At 38.4% G+C, this 19681-nt stretch overlaps 1 protein-coding gene across 1 annotated transcript in view; it reads left to right on the top strand.

The window, feature by feature from the left end:
• TLL2 (tolloid like 2) overlaps nucleotides 1-19681 on the top strand; it is a 150319-nt gene that overhangs the window by 121021 nt on the left and 9617 nt on the right. Inside the window, 4 exon segments of the mRNA XM_072626432.1 lie at nucleotides 8771-8896; nucleotides 10907-11067; nucleotides 13323-13503; nucleotides 15108-15233. Coding sequence (XP_072482533.1) covers nucleotides 8771-8896; nucleotides 10907-11067; nucleotides 13323-13503; nucleotides 15108-15233 — 594 coding nt within the window.

Genomic DNA, 19681 nt, shown 5'->3' with positions numbered 1-19681 from the left:
CTGTAAAATGAGGGGGTTGGAATTGAGGTCCTTTGAGGTACCTTCTAGTTCTACATTTATGACTCATTTCCAGGGCCCCAGGAAAGTAGAACAGCACACTGACAGGGAGAGAACATGGCATGGGCTGGCATTCTGGGCAGGCCATTAAATCCAAGGCTAGAATGGTCAAGTAGTTCTGCCTTTGGCCTTGGTCCATCTCCCTTAAATATATGGTGTGTTCTAACCAACTCCAGGAATGCCTCCTACACTGGAACAGCTATGTGGATATGTGAAGGTACCACATGCAGTTCCTACGGGTTGTTGTGCAAATCAAATGAGCTAATGTATGTGGGGGACTTTGTAAGCCCCTCAATTCCTTTTCTTCAGTCCTATCCTGTTAACTTCTTAAGTCTAGGAAGGTCTCTGGTTTCCCCTTGCTCCTAAATTCCAATACTCCCATTCAATGACCAAGGCAGAGATATAGATGGACAGGTAGATAGGCAGATAGATAGATACAAAGATAGACTGAAAGAAAACTAGAAAGATGGAGAGAGAGGGAGGGAGAGAGAGAGAGAGAGAGAATGTCCAGCATTTTTTGAGTAAAGAAAGCATTTGGTGAAAAAGAGACCAGAGCCATCCAACTTTAAATAATTGAATATGAAACTTAAATTAAAAATTCCTAAGTAAAAGTCCAGAAGGAGGAATCATGATACAGTGGAAGAGGTAGCATCTTAAGTTCAAATCAGCTTTGCCACTTTGGGAAAATATGAGCTTGGGAAAATTATTCCACTTCTCTAGAACTCAGTTTCTCGATCTGTAAAATACAGGACTTGGGATAGATGACTTTCCAGTTCTTGATTTATGATGCTAAGTTGAAATCATTTCCAGTGTATTTTGAATACCAGCCAATGGATATGACAGAAAAAAGAGGCCCTGACCACCTTTGCAAAAGTGATTGGCTACCCAATCCATGTAGTATTCTCTCTCAGGTCAGAGAGAACATGGTTGGTTGGGATCTCCCAGCACTTAGGAGGCCCTAGTCTGATCTGGAAGTGAAACCAAGGTAATGCCAAGTCCCTGATTCCACCTCCTTTCCCCCCAATAGGTATAGATATATTTTTGAGGAGTGGGGATCATGGCAAGCCAATTTCAATGAGCTTGCTCTGTGATAATAGGGATGATCTCAGGACTATCTGGAATTAAAAAATAGGCACTTGGGAAGAATGAAATGATAGGTTCTTTTGACCTCTGGAATGGGGATGGGGCAGAGGGGAGCTGGGAAGTCCTGGTTAATTTTCAAAGTCAAGTTAGTTTTTGAAGCTCTTGTCCACTATTTTTTTCCTCCTCTCCCCTTCTCCTGCTTCATAGGGTTCCCTCTACCTCACCTTAAAACCTGTGGTCTGCCCAAAGCTACTCCCCATGGTCTGCCCAAAGTTACTCACCATGGTAGTTCATCCCTGAAACATCCTATGCTCCAAAATCACCATGTTCTCATCTATGAATCAAGGCTATTATGACCTTAGAACATCTGCTAAGTGATAAATGTCAGGAAAGACATCTGAGTAATTCACAGTGAGGTATCAATGAGTGATCCTCCCCTTCCCTGCTCTCCACTCCCCTGACACCCCAGAGGTATTGGCTTATTAGCTCATATAAATATCTAACGAGTAGAATTTCAGGCAGAATTGGGGGGATACTTTGAAGCAAAATATGCCCCTTGGATCTAGCCTACAACAGATACATGGAAGAGAAGCTCTACAAAGGAGAAGAAAGGAAGTGGACTTGCCAAGAAGGGGGCCCCACGTTTGGTTTCTTCTTTCTACACCAGCTAGCTTCCTGTGAGAAAGCCAAAGCCTAACCTATTCTGAACTTTGGCAATCAATAAAGAACGAAAGAGAGGAGGATATTATGCTCCCTTATGCTGAACATGCCTTGGGATCCCAGTGTCTAGCCTTCCCTAATTCCCAGTTCCACCATGGGGTGGATAGGCCTGTCAGCCAAGGAATGTTGGAAAACTTGAGCCTGGCTCACCCTGTCACCAAAACAGAGAAACCTAGTCAGATCTGTAGGTCTCATCTAGGGTTCTTCATAAAGAGTTCACAAAAGCTCTGTGCTCCAAACTGTTAGCCCCAAATCCCTTCTGCTCTCTGTTCCCTCGCCATCACTCCCTCTCCATTAATTTCTTCTGGGGACAGTACTGTAATTTATAAGACAACCTTATCCCTAGGTCTCTGGTCCGCTAAACCAGGTTTCTAGGAGAACGTTGGACACAGGCCTAATAAAGCCATCTGGGAGGTCTAAGCCTCTTGAGAACTGAGGTTCTGAGCTCGCAGCCAGGCTCACCCTGGGCATTCAGTGAAGGAGGGGAAGTTGGTCTTTAGACCTTCTCTTCTTCTTATGCCTCATTACAACACAGCATAATTATGACCAAACATCCCATTAAATAGGTATTAAATTAACTTTTTCCTATGTTTTACCCAATTATTACCAAATTCCTCATTTCATGTTTGGCCTTCAAAGTTTCTAGTCTATCCAGCATAGGGTCTGCTTACGCTGTTCAGAAGTTAGCAGCACCGTTGCTCATAGATTGGGGGAAGCCAACTTCCTTGGTTTTATCAGACAGGATCTTTTTAAACAGGGTTGTCTCCAGGCTGTTCTCAGGCCCTTCTCTGGACAGTGGGTGCCAAGAACATGTGTCAGGTTTCCTTAAGTAAAAAGGATGGGGAGGGTAACTACAAACGCCCTGCAAAGGAGGAGGACCAAGCTGAAACAAAACAAAACAAAAGCCACTCTTGCTTTTATGCCAGTTGGATGGAGACTCGGTGTTTCAAGCCAACTGGCTAAGAATGCCAGTATGAAGTGCCAACTGGCATTTGAGTCTGTTTGCTGCTGCCAGATGGCAGGTGTTGTCTCAGTGCGCTGTCTGATGGTGCCAGGGTGCTTACCAGCAAGTAGAACTCCTCTAATTTCTTACCGATTTGGGAAATGGTAGTAACATTTGCTCGTTGGCAGTCCTCACCAGCTAACATAAGAAAATAGCAACTGCTCTCCTAAAACTGAGAGAGGTCTGTCCAACTTCACGTTCTGCAACTGATGTGATAGCAGACAATACTTTGCAAAAATGCCTAGTTCTCGCCAAGCTGCTTCAAAAGGCTGGAAACTTGCCCCAAACATCCCCAGCTTTCCTATGCAACCCATGTGGTTAATTGGGATTTGGGGGATTTGGGAATGGTCCCAAATTTCCATACTGATGGCTCCTATTGGAAACTGATAGATAAAGCACTAGGTTCCATCCCCCATCACTTACATCCTGTGAATTAATATTACACTTTAAACTAAGGATTCTCCCTTGTCTTTCTCTGAGGAGCTGGCCCATCCCTCACCTGCACCCAACACATCCTTCTTCCCTGTCTTATCACTGGTGTTGTGGGATTGCGCAAGTAACTAGGAAGTTTCTTCTTCCATTATACACCAGCTGGGACTTGTTTTCCTGCTTTTGCTGCCAACACCATGGGAATAAAAAGGAGAGAGGAATTTCTTTCATTAAGAATTGGGCCCCTAGTCTTGGCTTCCTTCCCCAACTTACTCAAAATCACTGAATTTCTAAGATAGATGAGACCAGGCATCACCTAGTCCAACTTGTATCTGACCCTCATAGCTTCAATGAGAGGGAGACCCACTGCTTCCCTAGGTGGTTTCATATATGTGTGTATGTGTGTGTATATGTATATGCATATATGTATATTATATGTATATCTACCCACACATATATGTCTATAAACACATATACACATATGTGTATATATATACACAGACATGTATGTGTGTATATATACATATACATGCCTATTTATTCTCCCCAATTACATGTTAAAACAATTTTTAAACATTTCAGTATCTCCATCCTCCACCTCATCTAATGCAGGATTGTATCTTTGGAGCACAATTAGACTTTGCTGTTATTGTTTTCCAGTTCAGTTATGTCCCACTCCTCATGACCCTGTGGACAATATTATTCATGGAGTTTTCTTGGCAAAGATACTGGAGCAGTTGGCCATTTCCTTGTGAATTAAAGCAAACAGAGGTTAAGTGACTTGCCTAAACACACAGCTAGTGTCTGATGCTGAATTTGAACTCAGGTCTTCTTGACTTCAGGCTCAGACCTTGATCCACTGATCCATCTAGATGCCTAAAATTTTTAAAGTGTACAGTACCCAGTATTCCCAGGCAGTCTCCCATCCAAGTAATAACCAGGCCTGACCCTGCTTAGCTTCCAAGATCAGATAAGGTCTGTTATGTTCAGAATAGTATGGCTGTAGAACAACTAAGCTTTAGCGTCATGGAATTTCAGGGCTCAAGGAGTGACCATGGCCATTTAATAGAGTACTTCACAGTTTATAAAGTTATCATACTGTGAGGTCCTACCTCTGATGTTTGCTACCTGTGTACCTAGGACAAGTCACTAACTGCCTTGTTTCCACAAAATAAGGGAGTTCAGCTAGATGGTGTCTAAGGTCCCTTCTGGCTCTAGAGTTTCGTTCAATGACCTATGATCCTAAGATGGGAGGGTAGGTGTTATTCTTCCCACTGTACAAATGAGGAGACTTAGGTACTCAGGTCTTTCCAGGTTGCCTCTAACTACCTACAGCTGGAAGATATCATCGGTAGAGTCACATGTCCCAACAAGCTGGGGATAGCTCAGATTTAAAAATTTGAGACAAACCTCTTGTTTGCTCTCCTCTCATCCCAGGTTGAACTGCTTTCTCTATAAAACTGGTTCCAGATATCCTGGTTCAGACTGTAAGAAAATTTCCTCTACCTTCATGGGACCTCCTGGTAGAGCAATGATATCTATGGATGAGGGTATATATGTACTGTAAGTTAGAATATGAAAAATACATTAAGAGAAACATAAACAAAGTGAAATGAGAGAAAAGTGATGAGTAATGTTTGGGAGAGGCTTTATGAAGGAAGCGACATTAGAATTAGGCCTCCAAGGATGGGTAGATTGGGAAGAATTCTATCCTAGGTGTGAATAAATGAATGCAACAGAAATAATGCCCAGGGACATTGTCAAACAGCAACTAGTCCAGTTTGAATGCAGGATGGTATTCATGAAGGATAATAGTGTGATATGTAACTGAAGAATTTGTTGGAAGTCAAATTTTGCAGGGCCTTGGGTATCAGTATAAATAATTTTGACTTTATTGGGAGGTGATCTGGAAAAATTCAAGATTTTTGAGAAGGACACAGTCAGATCTGTGTATATGGAAAAGTTATCTGGAAATAGTATGTAGAAGTAAATAGAATAGGAGAGATTGGAATGAGGAAAACTAGTTAGAAAGCTACTATGCTGTAACCAGGTAAGAATCAATGAGGGCCTGAATGAGGATGGTTGCAGTAGGAGTAAAAAGGAAGTAAGAATTGGTAAATGACTGAATGTAAGAATGGTCGCTGATCAGTAATGACTCATACACTAGTAGCCACTCACTTCCTCTTAAAATATAGTCAATTTCATTTTTTTCTCTTTGTGATCGTGTTCAGTGCTTGCTTTTTGAACAAAGCGTTTAGGATATAGAGGCATGTGGTTTCTGACTAGCATGTGAGTCCCTTTCCTTTTTCATTTCTTAATCCTAGACCGTATTTTCTTTTCAAAATTTTTTTTGTTATGAATTTAACAGTCAACAAACATTTCAACACACAGAGGATAGTAACAGTATCAGGTATGAACCTATTAGTTTTAATACATATATATACATATTTAATATAACAGGGTAGTAGCAAAATTTCCATTGGTTTATAACCTCTTCTGAGCTTTGTTATTTCTTCTGAGTATTAAAAATTTTTTGATGCTCTTTTCATTTTTGTATTCCTGTTACTACTCATTAATTTCTACCCACCTCCAATAAAATCCTATCCCCTTTAACAATTAATGTAGTTAGTCAAGCAAAGCAAATTAATGTATTGACCAAACCTGAAAATGTATATCTTATTTGTACCTCTAGTTCATTACCTCTCTGCTAAGAAGTAGGGGACTCTTCTGGAGTCATGACTAGTCAGAGTCCTGAAGTCTTTAAAAGTGGTTTTTCTTTATATCACAGTAGTAATTATATAAATTACCTAATCATATTTTCTAGCATATTTTTAATCATTCCTTCCCTCTGCTGTTGCACTGAGGATGCTGAATGTTGAGGCATATTTTGACTTAGTTGGGATGACCATGTAGAATCCTTCAAAGATTTTCTCTCTGTTGATTCTTTATAGAATTTCCCTGTGTTGTTCTAAAATGTATTTATTTATTTTGCCTCATTTTCTGCAACAGATGTTGGCACATAAGCTGCAATTATCTTCCTGGTGGTGTTTTTGCTTAGACACACCATGAACCCAGCAAGACAAGATGACTGAGTGCCCTCCATGAAATGCTTCTTGTTGCCGTTGGGTACACAATGAAACCAACTCTTTCAACTCCTTAATTTGCTTTTCTGAGGAAAACCCAGGAGCCTTCTTTCCATTTAGATACAGCTTCCTCATATTCTCTAGCTTCATTAAAAGCAAGAATGCTAATATGAATTTCATTCAGTTTCAATGTCTATCACTAAGTATTTCAACTTAGTGATAGGCAATTGGATGCAATCATCATTTCTTAAGTGCGTACTATGTGCCAAAGCCTGTGCTTTAATAGAGAACCATTGAAGTTTATTGAAGTGATGGGAAGAGGGTGACATGACTGTATTTACGCTTTTGAAAAAAAATTTATTTTATCAGCTGAGTGGGGGATAGAGTGGAGAGAAAGAGACTTGGGGCCAGGAGACCATTCAGAAGACTTTTGCAGTAGTCAGGGTGGGGGGTGATGGGGGCTTGAAATAGGGGGGTGGTTTTGTGAGGGAGAAAAACAGTGTGTGTGTGTGTGTGTGTGTGTGTATGTGTGTGTGTGTGTGTGTGTGTGTGTGTGTGTGTGTGTGTGTGTGTGTGTGTGTGTGTAGAGAAGGAGAGAGGAAGACGTGAAGAGAGAATGACCAGATTTGCCGAAGTATTAAATATGCGGTACAGTTGAAGATGACACCTAAGTTGCCATCCTGGGTGTCTAAGCAGAATAGAATGGCAGTTGCATTTGGTTAAATAAGAATCTCACATTTAGAATGCAGATAGTTTAATTTGTGCTTACAAAAGGTATAAATACTGTGATTTTTTTTCAGTACCTTTTCTACCCCTCTGCTTCAGCAAAAGGAAATCCCACTGGTATGAGAGCCACTTAATTTTTTTCTTCAATTGCCCTGACCAATAAATTTATTACAAAGTGGCCAGCCTACCAATAAGGAGCCCATCTGTACTTAGTTTGTCTGATCCTGGGGCAGCAGGTGCAGTCTGTCAATGAGGCAAATACTTGATGTCTTCTCAGCTTGGTTGTACCTGTCAGGGTTCACAGTCCACTGATCTAGCAACTGACATCATTGCCATATTATGAAAAAGCATTGGAGTATGACTTTTATGGAAATTTTTTATTGAAAAATTAGATAAAATATAGAGAGATGATGGAGACTAGATAGTGGTGTCCTGATAAATGTTTAACAACTCACTCCCCCCCCCACACACACACACATACATACACAGGTCATGTTTCCTTCAACAATATTTTGATGGATCTGTAATCTGATCAGCACCCCTTCCAATCAGGACCCCTTCCAGTGATGAGGCTTACAACCCATCTGCCTGAGCTCTCTGTCTTCATGTGTTCCCATCAATCCACCAAAAAGGATGATGAGCTGGAGGTCTTCCTCTACTTCTCTTGGTTTGTTGGTTTGTTTTTGGATCCCAATGGGACACAAGGACTGTCCATCATTTATCTTTATGTGATTGGCCCACGTGTTTTTCTAGTTATAGAGCTCTCTGATGTCGTTCTTTATGTCACTTCCCTAACCCCTTTCTCATATATAATGTATTGAAGTTGCTCAATTTCAACTTTTAGGAGACTGTGACTCAAAGCCATAAGATATCAACATAGATTATAGTATATTAGGGTTGTAGATTTTGAGCTAAAGGGGCCTCAGAAACCTAATGATAATATTAGTTAACTTTTGTGTAAAACTTTCTGTGTGCCAGTAACTATGCTAAGCACTTTACAAATATTGTCTCATTTGATGCTAACAACAAACTTGAGAGGTAGGTATTATTATCATCTTCATTTTACAGTTGAGGAACTGAGGTGAGGCAAGCACAGGTTAAGTGACTTGTCCAAGCTCACACAGCTAGTAATTATTTGAGACCAGATTTGAACTCAGTTCTTTCTGACTCCAGGACCAGCTCTATCCACTGTGCCACCCAACTGCCTCTTATGACCCAGGGAAGTTAAGTCAACAAGCATTTATTAAGCACTGATTGCATGATAGTTGCTGTCCTTTTAAATGAATGGTTAAAGGGGACTTAGGTAATAAGTCAGAGACAGAAGAACATTGATAATAAAGGGAGAAATTTGGGATCATTAGAAGAATTTCCCAAAGAAAATGCAGCCTGCTTTTCTCCTCCTGTTAGACCCAACTCATCCATTTGGACTGTCTGCCCAAGATATCTATATCTATCTATGTCTATTAATGGATAAGTCCTATGGATTTGGTTGCCAAAGTGAGACTGGTACATAGTTCTCAGGGTTTCCCTTGAGCTTTTCTTATTAGTGAAATTAATTTTGGTGATGCCTCCATTGGTCCTGTGCTGCACTGGGTGTAGGCAAATATAGGGAGCAAGGTCAATTCAGCTGGTGGATACATAATGATAAATTACCTTGTTCCCCTAACAGAAGTTGATGAATGTTCCTGGCCAGACAGGAATGGGTGTGAACAGCGCTGTGTGAACACACTGGGCAGCTACAAATGTGCTTGTGATCCTGGCTATGAACTGACGGCTGATAAGAAGACTTGTGAAGGTCAGCGGTTGGCAAAACTGTAATAGGAAGATGTTGAGGGTGAAGAACGAGTGATGAGAAGATGGAGATGGATAAGATGTTTAGTAGAAGTGTTCATTCTTTGATGGGAGGGTTTTTAAAAAAATTATTTTTAACATCAAAATTTTGTTTTTGAATTCCAAATTCTGTCCCTTCCCCACCCCTTCCTGCACCCATTGAGAAGGTGAGCAATATGTCAGGCATACATGTGATGCCATGTAAAACATTCCCATATTAGTCATGTTGCAAAAGACAGGAAAAGCAAGAAAAATGAAGCGAAAAAATTATCCCTCAATTTGTACTCAGAGCTCATCAGATGTCTCTAAAGAGGTGGATAGCATTTTTCATCATGAGTCCTTTGGAACTTTGGGTCATTGTATTGATCAGAAAAGTTAAATTTTTAATTGCTATTACCATGTACAGTGATCTCCAGGTTCTGCTCACTTTACCATGCTTCAGGTCAGATAGGTCTTCCCAGATTTTCTTGAAACCATTCCCCTCATTATTTCACAGCGCAATAGTATTCAATTACAATTATATCCTGAAACTTGTTCAGCCATCCCCCAACTGATAAGCATCCCTTCAATTTCTAATTCTTTGCCACCATAAAAATAAGTGCTATAAATACTTTTGTATATGTAGGTCCTTTTTCTTTTTATTTGATTTCCTTGGGATACAGACCTAGTTGTAGTAGTACTGCTGGATCAAAGGATTTACATGGTTTTATAGCCCTTTGGGCATAGTTCCAAATTGTTCTTCAGAATGGTTGGACCATTTCCCTGTTCTACCAATGGGGCATTAATATCCCTACTTTTCCATATCCCCTCCAATATTTGTCATTTTCCTTTTCTGTCATTTTAGCCAGTCTGATAGGTTTGTGATGATACTTCAGAGTTGTTTAAATTTGCATTTCTCTAATCAATAGTAATTTAGAGCATTTTTTTCATTTGATGATAGATAGCTTTGATTTCTTCTTCAGAAAACTGCCTGTTCATATCCACTGACCATTTATCAACTGAGGAATGGTTCTTATTTTTATAAATTTGACTCTGTTCTCTATATATTTGAGAATGAGGACTTTTTAAAATTAGAATTGGATAGTAACTGAATGATTGGGGATCTGGAAATCATAGAGTTTGAAGCTTAGTTATGATAATTGGTAGCGTTTAGTCTAGGAGAAGAGGAAACCAAGGGAAGACCAAGTTCAACTTTAAATTTTAAAAGGCTATGCTGAAGAATCATGTTTATGTTTTGGGCGTAAAGCTTCCATGTCAAGAGTTTCTCCTCTTATAGCTGACCCAGGGGACTTTGCCCTCAACCCCTAGACCTTTCACTACTTCTTAAGCTCCTCTGAGCACCAATAACTCAAGGAACCAACCCTTCTGTCTTTGCTGGACCCCAATATTCAGAGGTCCAGTGAGTCCACATTCTAGCTAATTAATTTATCAACATGGACAAATTATTTTTCCTCTTCATGCCTCAGTTTTCTCTTCTGTAAAATGAAGGGATTGGACTGGATAACTCCTAAGGTCCTTCCCAGCTCAAATCTGTAACCCAAGGTTCCTAAATAACCATCATTCTGATGCTGCCTCTGTAACTTGATGCCTTTTTCCAACACTGAATTCCCTTCTTATTTTCTATTCCCTATCTCCACACACTGTAGACTACAAGAATTCCAATGTTTATCTACTAGGAAAAGAGAATATCCATATTCAAAATAGTAAGCTAGGGTAATTTGAAGTGCCCATAACAAAAATCTACCTGGTCTAGTTTGAATGACACTAAAATGGGCTCTCTTCAGGAATTTCAAAAATGGTAAAAATATGTTTTTTAATGTAACCATCCAAACAGGAGTCAGCAGAGGGCTTAGATGAACCTGGCTCAGATGACTCAACATTTCTTTTCCCTGAAGAACATGAGAAGTGCCAGGACACTGTGGTCACTTCGAACTTAAGACTTGTTGACATATGTATTTGCTTTTCACCTCTGCAGTGGCCTGCGGTGGCTTCATGACCAAGCTTAATGGGACCATTACCAGCCCTGGATGGCCTAAGGAATATCCCACAAACAAAAACTGTGTGTGGCAAGTGGTGGCTCCAACCCAGTACAGGATCTCCCTCCAGTTTGAAGTGTTTGAGCTAGAAGGCAATGATGTAAGTTCCTTCACTTTGGGTTATTGAATTATCCAGAGAAGACCCAAAGCCAAAGAAGTCCCTAAGATAACCATAGGCGGGGAGTGATTCTTCCCTGGGATCCAGCAGAGAGACCCTGTTGAGTTTTTCTGACACTGAGATCTGGATTTCATTGTATTCTCTCTGTGTGACTCTTGTCATCTGCATCCTCTCCTGCCTTGAATTTTCATGACTGATTTCTAGTGACCCACTAACCACTAGTGCAGGAAAACTAGTGATCAGCTGAAGAATATAGGAGACAATAGGTTGCCCAAAGGAGAGAGCAAATACATTGGGGTCCAGCATTGCCTGGGGTAGGTGTTCTGTGAAAGAAGAGGGGATCTCCCCAGATGGGAGAAGGAATGGAGAGAATGAGGTTTACCTTAGCTGAAATAGCCTCTTATGATCATAGATTTTGAATCAGAAGGGACCCCAGGGCTCATCTAATCCTATCCAGAGAAGTTAAGTGATTTGCCCATAGTCACAGAAAGACTAACAGACTTGAGATTCAAGCTCAGGTCTCCTCTGGTCCTCCAAATCAACCCCTCTTGCTTTTTCCCCCTAGTTGAATTGCTATCAAACAAGAAGGACACAAATAAGAAGAACCCATAGGGTTCAACCTCTTAGGACGCAGGCTAGAATAAAAGGTGGGGTTAGATACCTGTCCTGTAGCCAGAGATCTAAGCATATTGAGTAGGCATTGACCAGACTTCTGTGTTTCAAGATGACTTTAGGACTCTCTACAAGCCTGAATATCATGTCAGACATGTTCAAATTTCTGCTCTGCTGCTCAAAAGACCAGAGATTTAGAACTTGAGGGAAACTTAGGCATATCTAGCCTATCACTCACCCTCTTAATGTACAAATGAAAGAATTGAGACCCAGCAAGGTTAAGCTTGCTCAAAGTCGCACAGATGTCAATTGGCAGAATTGAGATTTAAACCCAGGTCCTCTGATTCCTGAATCCAGTGTTCTTTCCCCTGCATTACATTCAATTTCTAAAGTTTCTTTTGCCTCTAAATCTTATGGTCCTGCTTCTGCCCATCTCTATGTGTCAGATGAAGAAGCCGTAATAATGGATCATTAACTTTTGTAGTTCTGAATTTTCTGGTCCCCTGGCAGTGACAAGTCATCTAATCAAGAAAGCTGATTTACTACTGAAGCACACCTCTAATCAGACATGTGACCCCTTCACAGTATCTTGTGCATAGTAATGTGATAGAAGGATTTCTGGCTTCACTTCTTACTACCATTTACTTAGAATAAGCCTGTCACATAGTTATCTAGAGTCTGCAAAATCAAGCTTGAAGTATCAACTCCAGGTCCTGTCTAGTTTCTGGTTTTACCTGATAAAGATCTTCCCCATCTGCCTTCTGTTCTTTAGTCTGTGAGTCATTATCGTTCTTTATTTGTTTTTTGAAATTCCATTGTACCCATCCTGCGTATGTAACCAAAACCTATATAATGTTGGTGAAATTGAGTTCTGGACTCACTGATTTTTTTGTTCAGTGATCTGGCACTCTGTGTGTAATTTACTGTAGTCTTCCTGTAGTTGTATGTTATTATATGATTGGCAGCAGTACTTAATCAACTGATCCATGCACAATTTTTACCATTCTTTGGCACTTAATATCTGTTGCATTGAATTGGATTGAAGGGACAAATATATGAGCCTGCCCCATAAAATGATGACAAACTCTTCTGGCAAACAGATCAGACTTTCACCATCACTTGCATTTTAGTTAGTGAGAGAATTCTTATCAGAACACACACCACTCATTACTGTGATGCCTGAGGCTGTTAGAGCCCAATCAAGCAGCTGGGTTTGGGTCTTTTAGGCAGAGTATGACTGTAATTTGACTTCAGGAAACCTTGCCTGAAGATATGCCTGAGCTTTCATTATGAGGTAGAGGGCCTCCTGGATTGTCAAAGACAATGCCAGGGTTCTTGCAGGTCCTATCCAATTTGCAATTCAAGAATCTACCTAGCTAATTTCAGAGAGGCTCATTTCCAGAATTTGGGCCCTAGGAAATAATATGGAGTTTTTTGTTTGCTTGTATTTGCTGTGGCAACTCATGATAAAGGTCTACTAGGGTGTGGAAGGGCTGCAGTCTGTGTTGGTTGAGGGAACATCTACAATGACGAAGTTCTATGTCTTTAGGTATTAGGTTTGAGAAGAGGAGTAGCAGTGGTGAGTAGGTGAGAGCAGCCAGAAGTGTCACTCTCCTCTCTTGTAGGTTTGTAAATATGATTATGTGGAGATCCGAAGTGGGTTGTCCTCTGATTCCAAACTTCATGGAAAGTTTTGTGGCTCTGAAAAACCAGAAGTGATTACCTCCCAAGGCAACAACATGAGAGTGGAGTTCAAATCAGACAACACTGTTTCTAAACGTGGCTTCAAAGCCCACTTCTTTTCAGGTATGTGGATGTTTCAGAGAGGGAGATTCAACTCCTAAGAATACAGGAAGTTTTAAATCAGAAGAAGGGCTTGGGGGAGGAATTTCAGGTAGGGAAACTTTATGAACAAAGACGTGAGGGTGGGATGTTATACTGGTAGGACAGTAAGAGAGTTATACTCCTATGTTAAGTAGTGGGAAATGAGGTGGGAAATGAGAGGCTAGAATACCAAACTCAAGAAACCTATCAATCTAGAAGCAATTGTTAAGTTCTAATTTTGTGCCTAGCACAATGCTAAAAGCTGGAGATACAAAGAAGAAATGAAAACAGTCCCTATTCTCAAGAAGTTGGCATTTTAATAGCGAAAACATGTTTTATAGACTCATATAATCATAAATTTGTAGTTTCATGGGGTAGAAGGAGCTAGGTTTATGTAACAGATAATTGTAAGCTATGATAGGTTCCTGAGTAGGGCAATAGTGTGGTGAAAGTAGTGTTTTAGGAAAACTTAGGTGGTGATGGGGAGATAGGAGGTGAGAGAATCTGGTCTAACTGGAAGATTGTTAGAGCAACCCAGGAATGAGGTGATGAGAACCTTAACCAGAGTGGAAGCAGTGGGAATGAGGAAGGAGGTAAGATTTTAATGCAAGGGAATTTGGAGGCACATTTGGAATTAAGGTTCTGAAAGAATTAGACCTCAGGATATAAATTAGAGAGTCACAATCATAAACGCCATAGCTGAAGCATTGAGGGAAGATGAACTCCGGTGGGGGGGTTGCGGGGGGGGGGGGGGGAGAGAGACAGAAGTGGAGGTGGCAGAGGTGGCTTGGGTGCATTGAGTTTGGGGGCATTCTGTGTTTTCTTCTTGGCCACCTTGCCCATTTATTAAGTATTCTCAGTTACATGCATGAAATAAGAGACTCTAAAACTTAATTATACAATGGTTTATGACATATTGACTACACTGAAAAAGCACAGCTGGGTAGAAGGAGAGAAAGTATTGGCACTTCAATGGACTTTCTAGTTTCTGAAGGGCAGGGTTGAGTTGCATCTGGTAGGCAGATGGCCAGTCAATGAACAATCTTAGGTCAGGAGAGGTGGAGGATACAATCCCATAGCTACTCATTACCATCAGATTAAGTAACCTATTAAAAAGTTTAAAAAATTTTTTGAATGAGTGTGGGGAAGATGGAAGCCCGTAAGTGTAGGTGTAGAAGACTGCGTGCATCTTTTTCTTTTTTATGTATTGATTAGTTTTGTGATTATTCTTCTGTTCCTCTTTTCATTTTTTTAAAAAATATTTGGTATTTTTGGAAAGAGAAGGGGAAGGATATAGGGGGAAATTCGGGCTATGTAAAAAACCAAAAGATAACAATAAAAAGTCTATTTTAAAAAGAAATTCTTAAAACCTTACACAAACAAGTACAAATGAACATGATGCAAATGCATGTTCAGTAGACACTGAGCACAGGAAGGAATTAAGGTGATGAATAGAGCCTGTTGGGAGTAACAGGGGTAGACTTTCTGGAGGAGATCAGTTTTGAACAGAGTTTTGAAACGTTTGGAATGGTTCCTACATGGTTCAGCCTCATTCATCTCTTGGAAATGCACATGTTCCTTTCCAGACAAGGATGAATGCTCTAAGGACAATGGTGGATGTCAACATGAATGCATCAACACATTTGGAAGCTATATTTGCCGGTGTAAAAATGGGTTTGTGCTACATGAGAATGGCCATGACTGTAAAGAAGGTGAGGTCTCTTACCATTTCTATATTTTTTTATTTTTGTTGATTTTTTTTTCAATTTAACAAGCATTTATTTTCTCCTTCTAGCTCCCTTTTGTTTTTGAGTCATTTCAGTCACATTCAACTCCATTTGGGATTTTCTTGTAAAAAATACTGGTGTGGTTTGCTATTTCTTTCTCCAACTCATTTTTACAAATGAGGAAACTGGAGCAAATAGGGTTAAGTGACTTACCCAGGGTTACACAGCTACTAAGTATCTGAGGCTGGATTTGAACTCATGAAGATAAGTGTTCCCGATTCCAAGCCCAGTGCTCTTGCCACCTAGCTGCCCCTAGTATCCTCTACCACAAAAAGAAAAACAAAAATAAAACCTTTATAACAAATATGCATGGTTAAGCAAAAAAAAAAAAAATCCAATTTACCATATCTAAAAATGTATTGCATTCTGAATTGTGAGTCTGTCATCTCTCTGACAAGGGATGGATAACATTATTTATCACTGAGCCTCTGAAATCATGGTTAGTAATTTAATTGATCAGAGTGCCTAAAGTTTTGTTTTTTTGTTTGTTTTTTTTTTTTTTACCATTTTTAAGAAAGTTATTTTATTAGGTAAGAAGTCATGATATTAGGGCATTATTTATAGCTTTGTACCCTACTCACTGGGACATCCTACACTCTGAATTTCTATCTTTAAAAATTTAGTGATTGTTAACAGTATAAGTGAAAAATTTGGGAGCACTTTCAGTCAGTGCCTTGTAAAAAGTAATAATTCAATAAATGTTTGTTGATTTCATCTCCTTATCTGTACAATTAGCATAGGAACCTTCCTTCAGCCTCCTTCCCCGAGTTCAAGTTCATAGAGTTTAGAGTTGAGAGTGATCTAAGAGGTCATCTAGTTCAACTTCTAAACAATACAAGAATCTCTTATTCAATATCTCTGACTAATAGCCCTTCAAGCATTCCCAGGGGGGTTGCCTACTTAAGGGAAACCATTTCACTGTTGGACAGCTCCATTGATAGAAACTTCTTACACTGAATTTAAATCTGCTTTGTTATTACATCCATTCATTAGCTGTCCTATATTCGAAAAAAATCACTGTTGGCCCAAGTTAAGCTTCTTGTCTAGATGGATTGGATCATGTTCATATTGCATTTGGACCTGGGCCAAAACACCTAGAGTGAAGGTTTGAATACCTTGTGCCATGGAATTTATAATGAAGATCATTATCCACCTAAGCTAAATGCCATATAGAGATTCACAGAGGTATTGAGAACTGCCATAGCTACTGTAGATTCTGAAGGTTCTCCATGGAACAGATCTAGAGAGGGGAGAACAAGAAGGAGCAATTAAATCTTTACGAGAAAGTCCTCTTCCAGGATTAGGGACAATGGAAGACCCAGAAAGAGGAAACAGAAAAGGGGTAAGACACATTATAACTGTTCCATCCATTACTATAGTCATTGCCAATGACTGCATTTACGTTCCCATTAACAGAGACAAATCCAAGGAAGGGGATAGTCAAATGAGTATGCCCATCACATCTTCTTTTCCAAATGCAGACTACTACTAAAGCTATGAGCAGGGTCTTGGCCACCAAGGTTGGAATGCCTGCTTTGAGATTTAGAGTTGGAGTCCAATCCTAATGTAGAGAGATGAAGCACTGGATCAAACATACAGATTCTTCATTCCCATACATGGTTGGTAAGGACATAGCGTGTGCACCATAAATATGTCTAAGTCATATTCTTTGCTTAAACTCAAGGCTTAACACTTAAAATTGCTTAGTTATTACTGGCTTTTATAAATTGTACTATGGTAACTAATAATGATAATAATGATGATAATACCAGTAACTGATATTTACCTGGCATTCAAAGCACTTAATAGATATTATCTGCTACAGCTTCACTCCCTTACCCCATTAGAATCAGGCATGAGAATATAGACAAGATGGTCTTCCTGGCATTGCCATATTCATTGCATGAGGGGAAGAAAGTCTTGAAGTCTCCTTTTAAAAAAAAAGATCACGTTCTTCTTGAGATATTCTTTAAAAAGAAAAAAAATCCATAGAAACAATAAAGGAGGCAGACCTCATCTGGAAGAAAAAGAGCAAGTCAAAGAAAAGTTCCCCACCATAAGGAAATTCTGCACTATAAAAGATCTAAAGAGCAACATTAGAGGGGTCTGCAATATCTGTGATGGAAGATATATCAAAAGATTTTTTAAAATTGGATAATAAATACATTAAAGGATTTAAGGAAAGGTTCTAATGCTTAAAAAAATGATAAAGGAAGACTAAAAGGAGCAATCTACAAAAAGGCAAAACAAAGAATGAAACCTTCAGTGGAAGAAATGAAGGTCAGAGGGAGAGTAATTGAATAAATATTAATGAGTAATAATGACTGGCATTTGTATAATTCTTTAAAGTTTTCAAAGTGCTTTACATACATTGTCTCGTTAGATCCTTATAACAATCCTGTGAGGTAAGGACTAGAGATATTATTATCCCCACTTTACAAGTGAGGTAACTGAGGTATAGAGAAATTAAATCTCTTATCCCTTACTTATATTCACATAGCCAGTAAATGTCAGAGGCTGTATTAGATCTCAAGTATCTCTTGATTCAAGTTAATGCTCTTTCAACTATGCCATGTTGCCTTCTGAAAACAACAATAAAAGACTAAGCCCATGATATCATAGAATTTTTAAAAATCGATTGATGACAATATAGAATAAAATTATAGACTTAAAAAAAGATAGAGGAACTCAAACATCAGATTAATTGGAATCCCAGAGAGTAAAAGAAAAAATACTTCATGTTGGAAAAAATAATCAGGGGAAAATTTCAGAATAATGCACAAGAAGAGAGATTAATCCATGAGTGGAAAAAGTTCATAAGACCTCAGCATAGAAAAATCCAAAACCTAAGCCTCTAATTGAAATAATTATTTCAGAATGACAAGTCTTTAGAAGACCAAGAAAGAAAGAAAAAGAACTTATAAGTGACAAAAAATTAGGGTTCCAAATTCTCTCCTTCCTTCCTATCCATATGCCATTCTATGTCCTCATATTTTTAAGCAATTACACAAGAAAAAATATATTTACTGTTTTTTAAAAAGGAAACATACATAAAAAGATTGGATTGGATGGAACAAAGAATTACTAATCCCATAAATCTGAATATTTTATTTGAAGCAGAAAATTTAAATATTAAATATACCTCAAAGAATTATTGAGAAAAGAATAAAATGAAAAAACTTAAAGAAGTTGAAGGAAGCTTCATATTATCAAGTCAAGAAGTTATCAAAGATACTAATAGGATAATATAAACTTATCATTATCTCCATTTAAGAATATAAAGCTATGTAACCTTTTGTGAATTAAATAGGAACAAGTAAGAATTTGAGATTAAATGTGTATTGTAATTAATGATAAATAAAATTTAGAATATCCTTAAAGTTATAAACTAGAAGACATTTAAAGTGGGAAAGAAAACAAAAAAAGAAAAAGAAAAAAGGAGAAGAGTGGATGAGTCTCAAAGGACAACCCCTAACTTTAACTAAAAGTCAGTCAGGTCTCAGGGAATCACACATAATTAAGAGCTTAAAAATGAAATATGAATTAGTTCAAAATTATTAATTAGCTAATTTAAAAGTAGAAATAATTATGGGAAAATGAGATAGATTTACAACCTAGATAATATTGGAAACAAAACTGTAAAAAATATTGGAAGATCAATTCAATTTGACAAACATTTATTAAGCGCCTATTATATAAAAGTCAGGGACACAAACAAAAAAGTATAACTTTTTTGTTTTAGAGAGATTATACTCTTACATTCTATGAAGAATTTAATACAGTGATTAAAAATAAAGGGCTTGAATTCACCCAATAAAAGGAAAAGAATTACAACTTGAATTCAAAACAAAATCTATCAATATATTCTTTATAAGAAGCATATTTAATACAAAAATGTACAGCTTAAAATCAAAAGATTTCTGTAAAAGAGCTCATGAAATTGCATGTTCAAAAAAAGTAGGACTGCTAGTATTGATATCAGAAAAAGTTGAATTTAAATCAGAAAGCATCAAAAGAAAGGTTAAATGTATCATAATGCTGAGATAAACTTTAAATACAATGTATATAAGTATATTTAACTTGGACAAACCCAAGGTTTTGGTAGTTAAATAAAAATTAATAACACTACAAGAGGAAGAATACAAAAATAATAGGAGACTACAATGTTATTAAAATATGATAGATCTAGCAAAATTATATAAAACAAATAATAGTTATAGAGAGTTTGATAACATAGAATTAATTTATATATGGAGAGAAATAAGTGAATGAAAGAGCAAATACTTTTTTTTTTTGAAGTGCACACTGAACTTTCAAAAGTTTATCCCTTCATGGATATAAAAAAACTCTGGAAAATTCTTACATGTTGTTTA

Source organism: Notamacropus eugenii, chromosome 1, assembly GCF_028372415.1.
Source record: "Notamacropus eugenii isolate mMacEug1 chromosome 1, mMacEug1.pri_v2, whole genome shotgun sequence".
In the NCBI taxonomy this organism is placed as follows: Eukaryota; Metazoa; Chordata; class Mammalia; order Diprotodontia; family Macropodidae; genus Notamacropus; species Notamacropus eugenii.
Note: the sequence above shows the minus strand (reverse complement) of the source record. Positions and strands in the feature narration are given on the sequence as shown.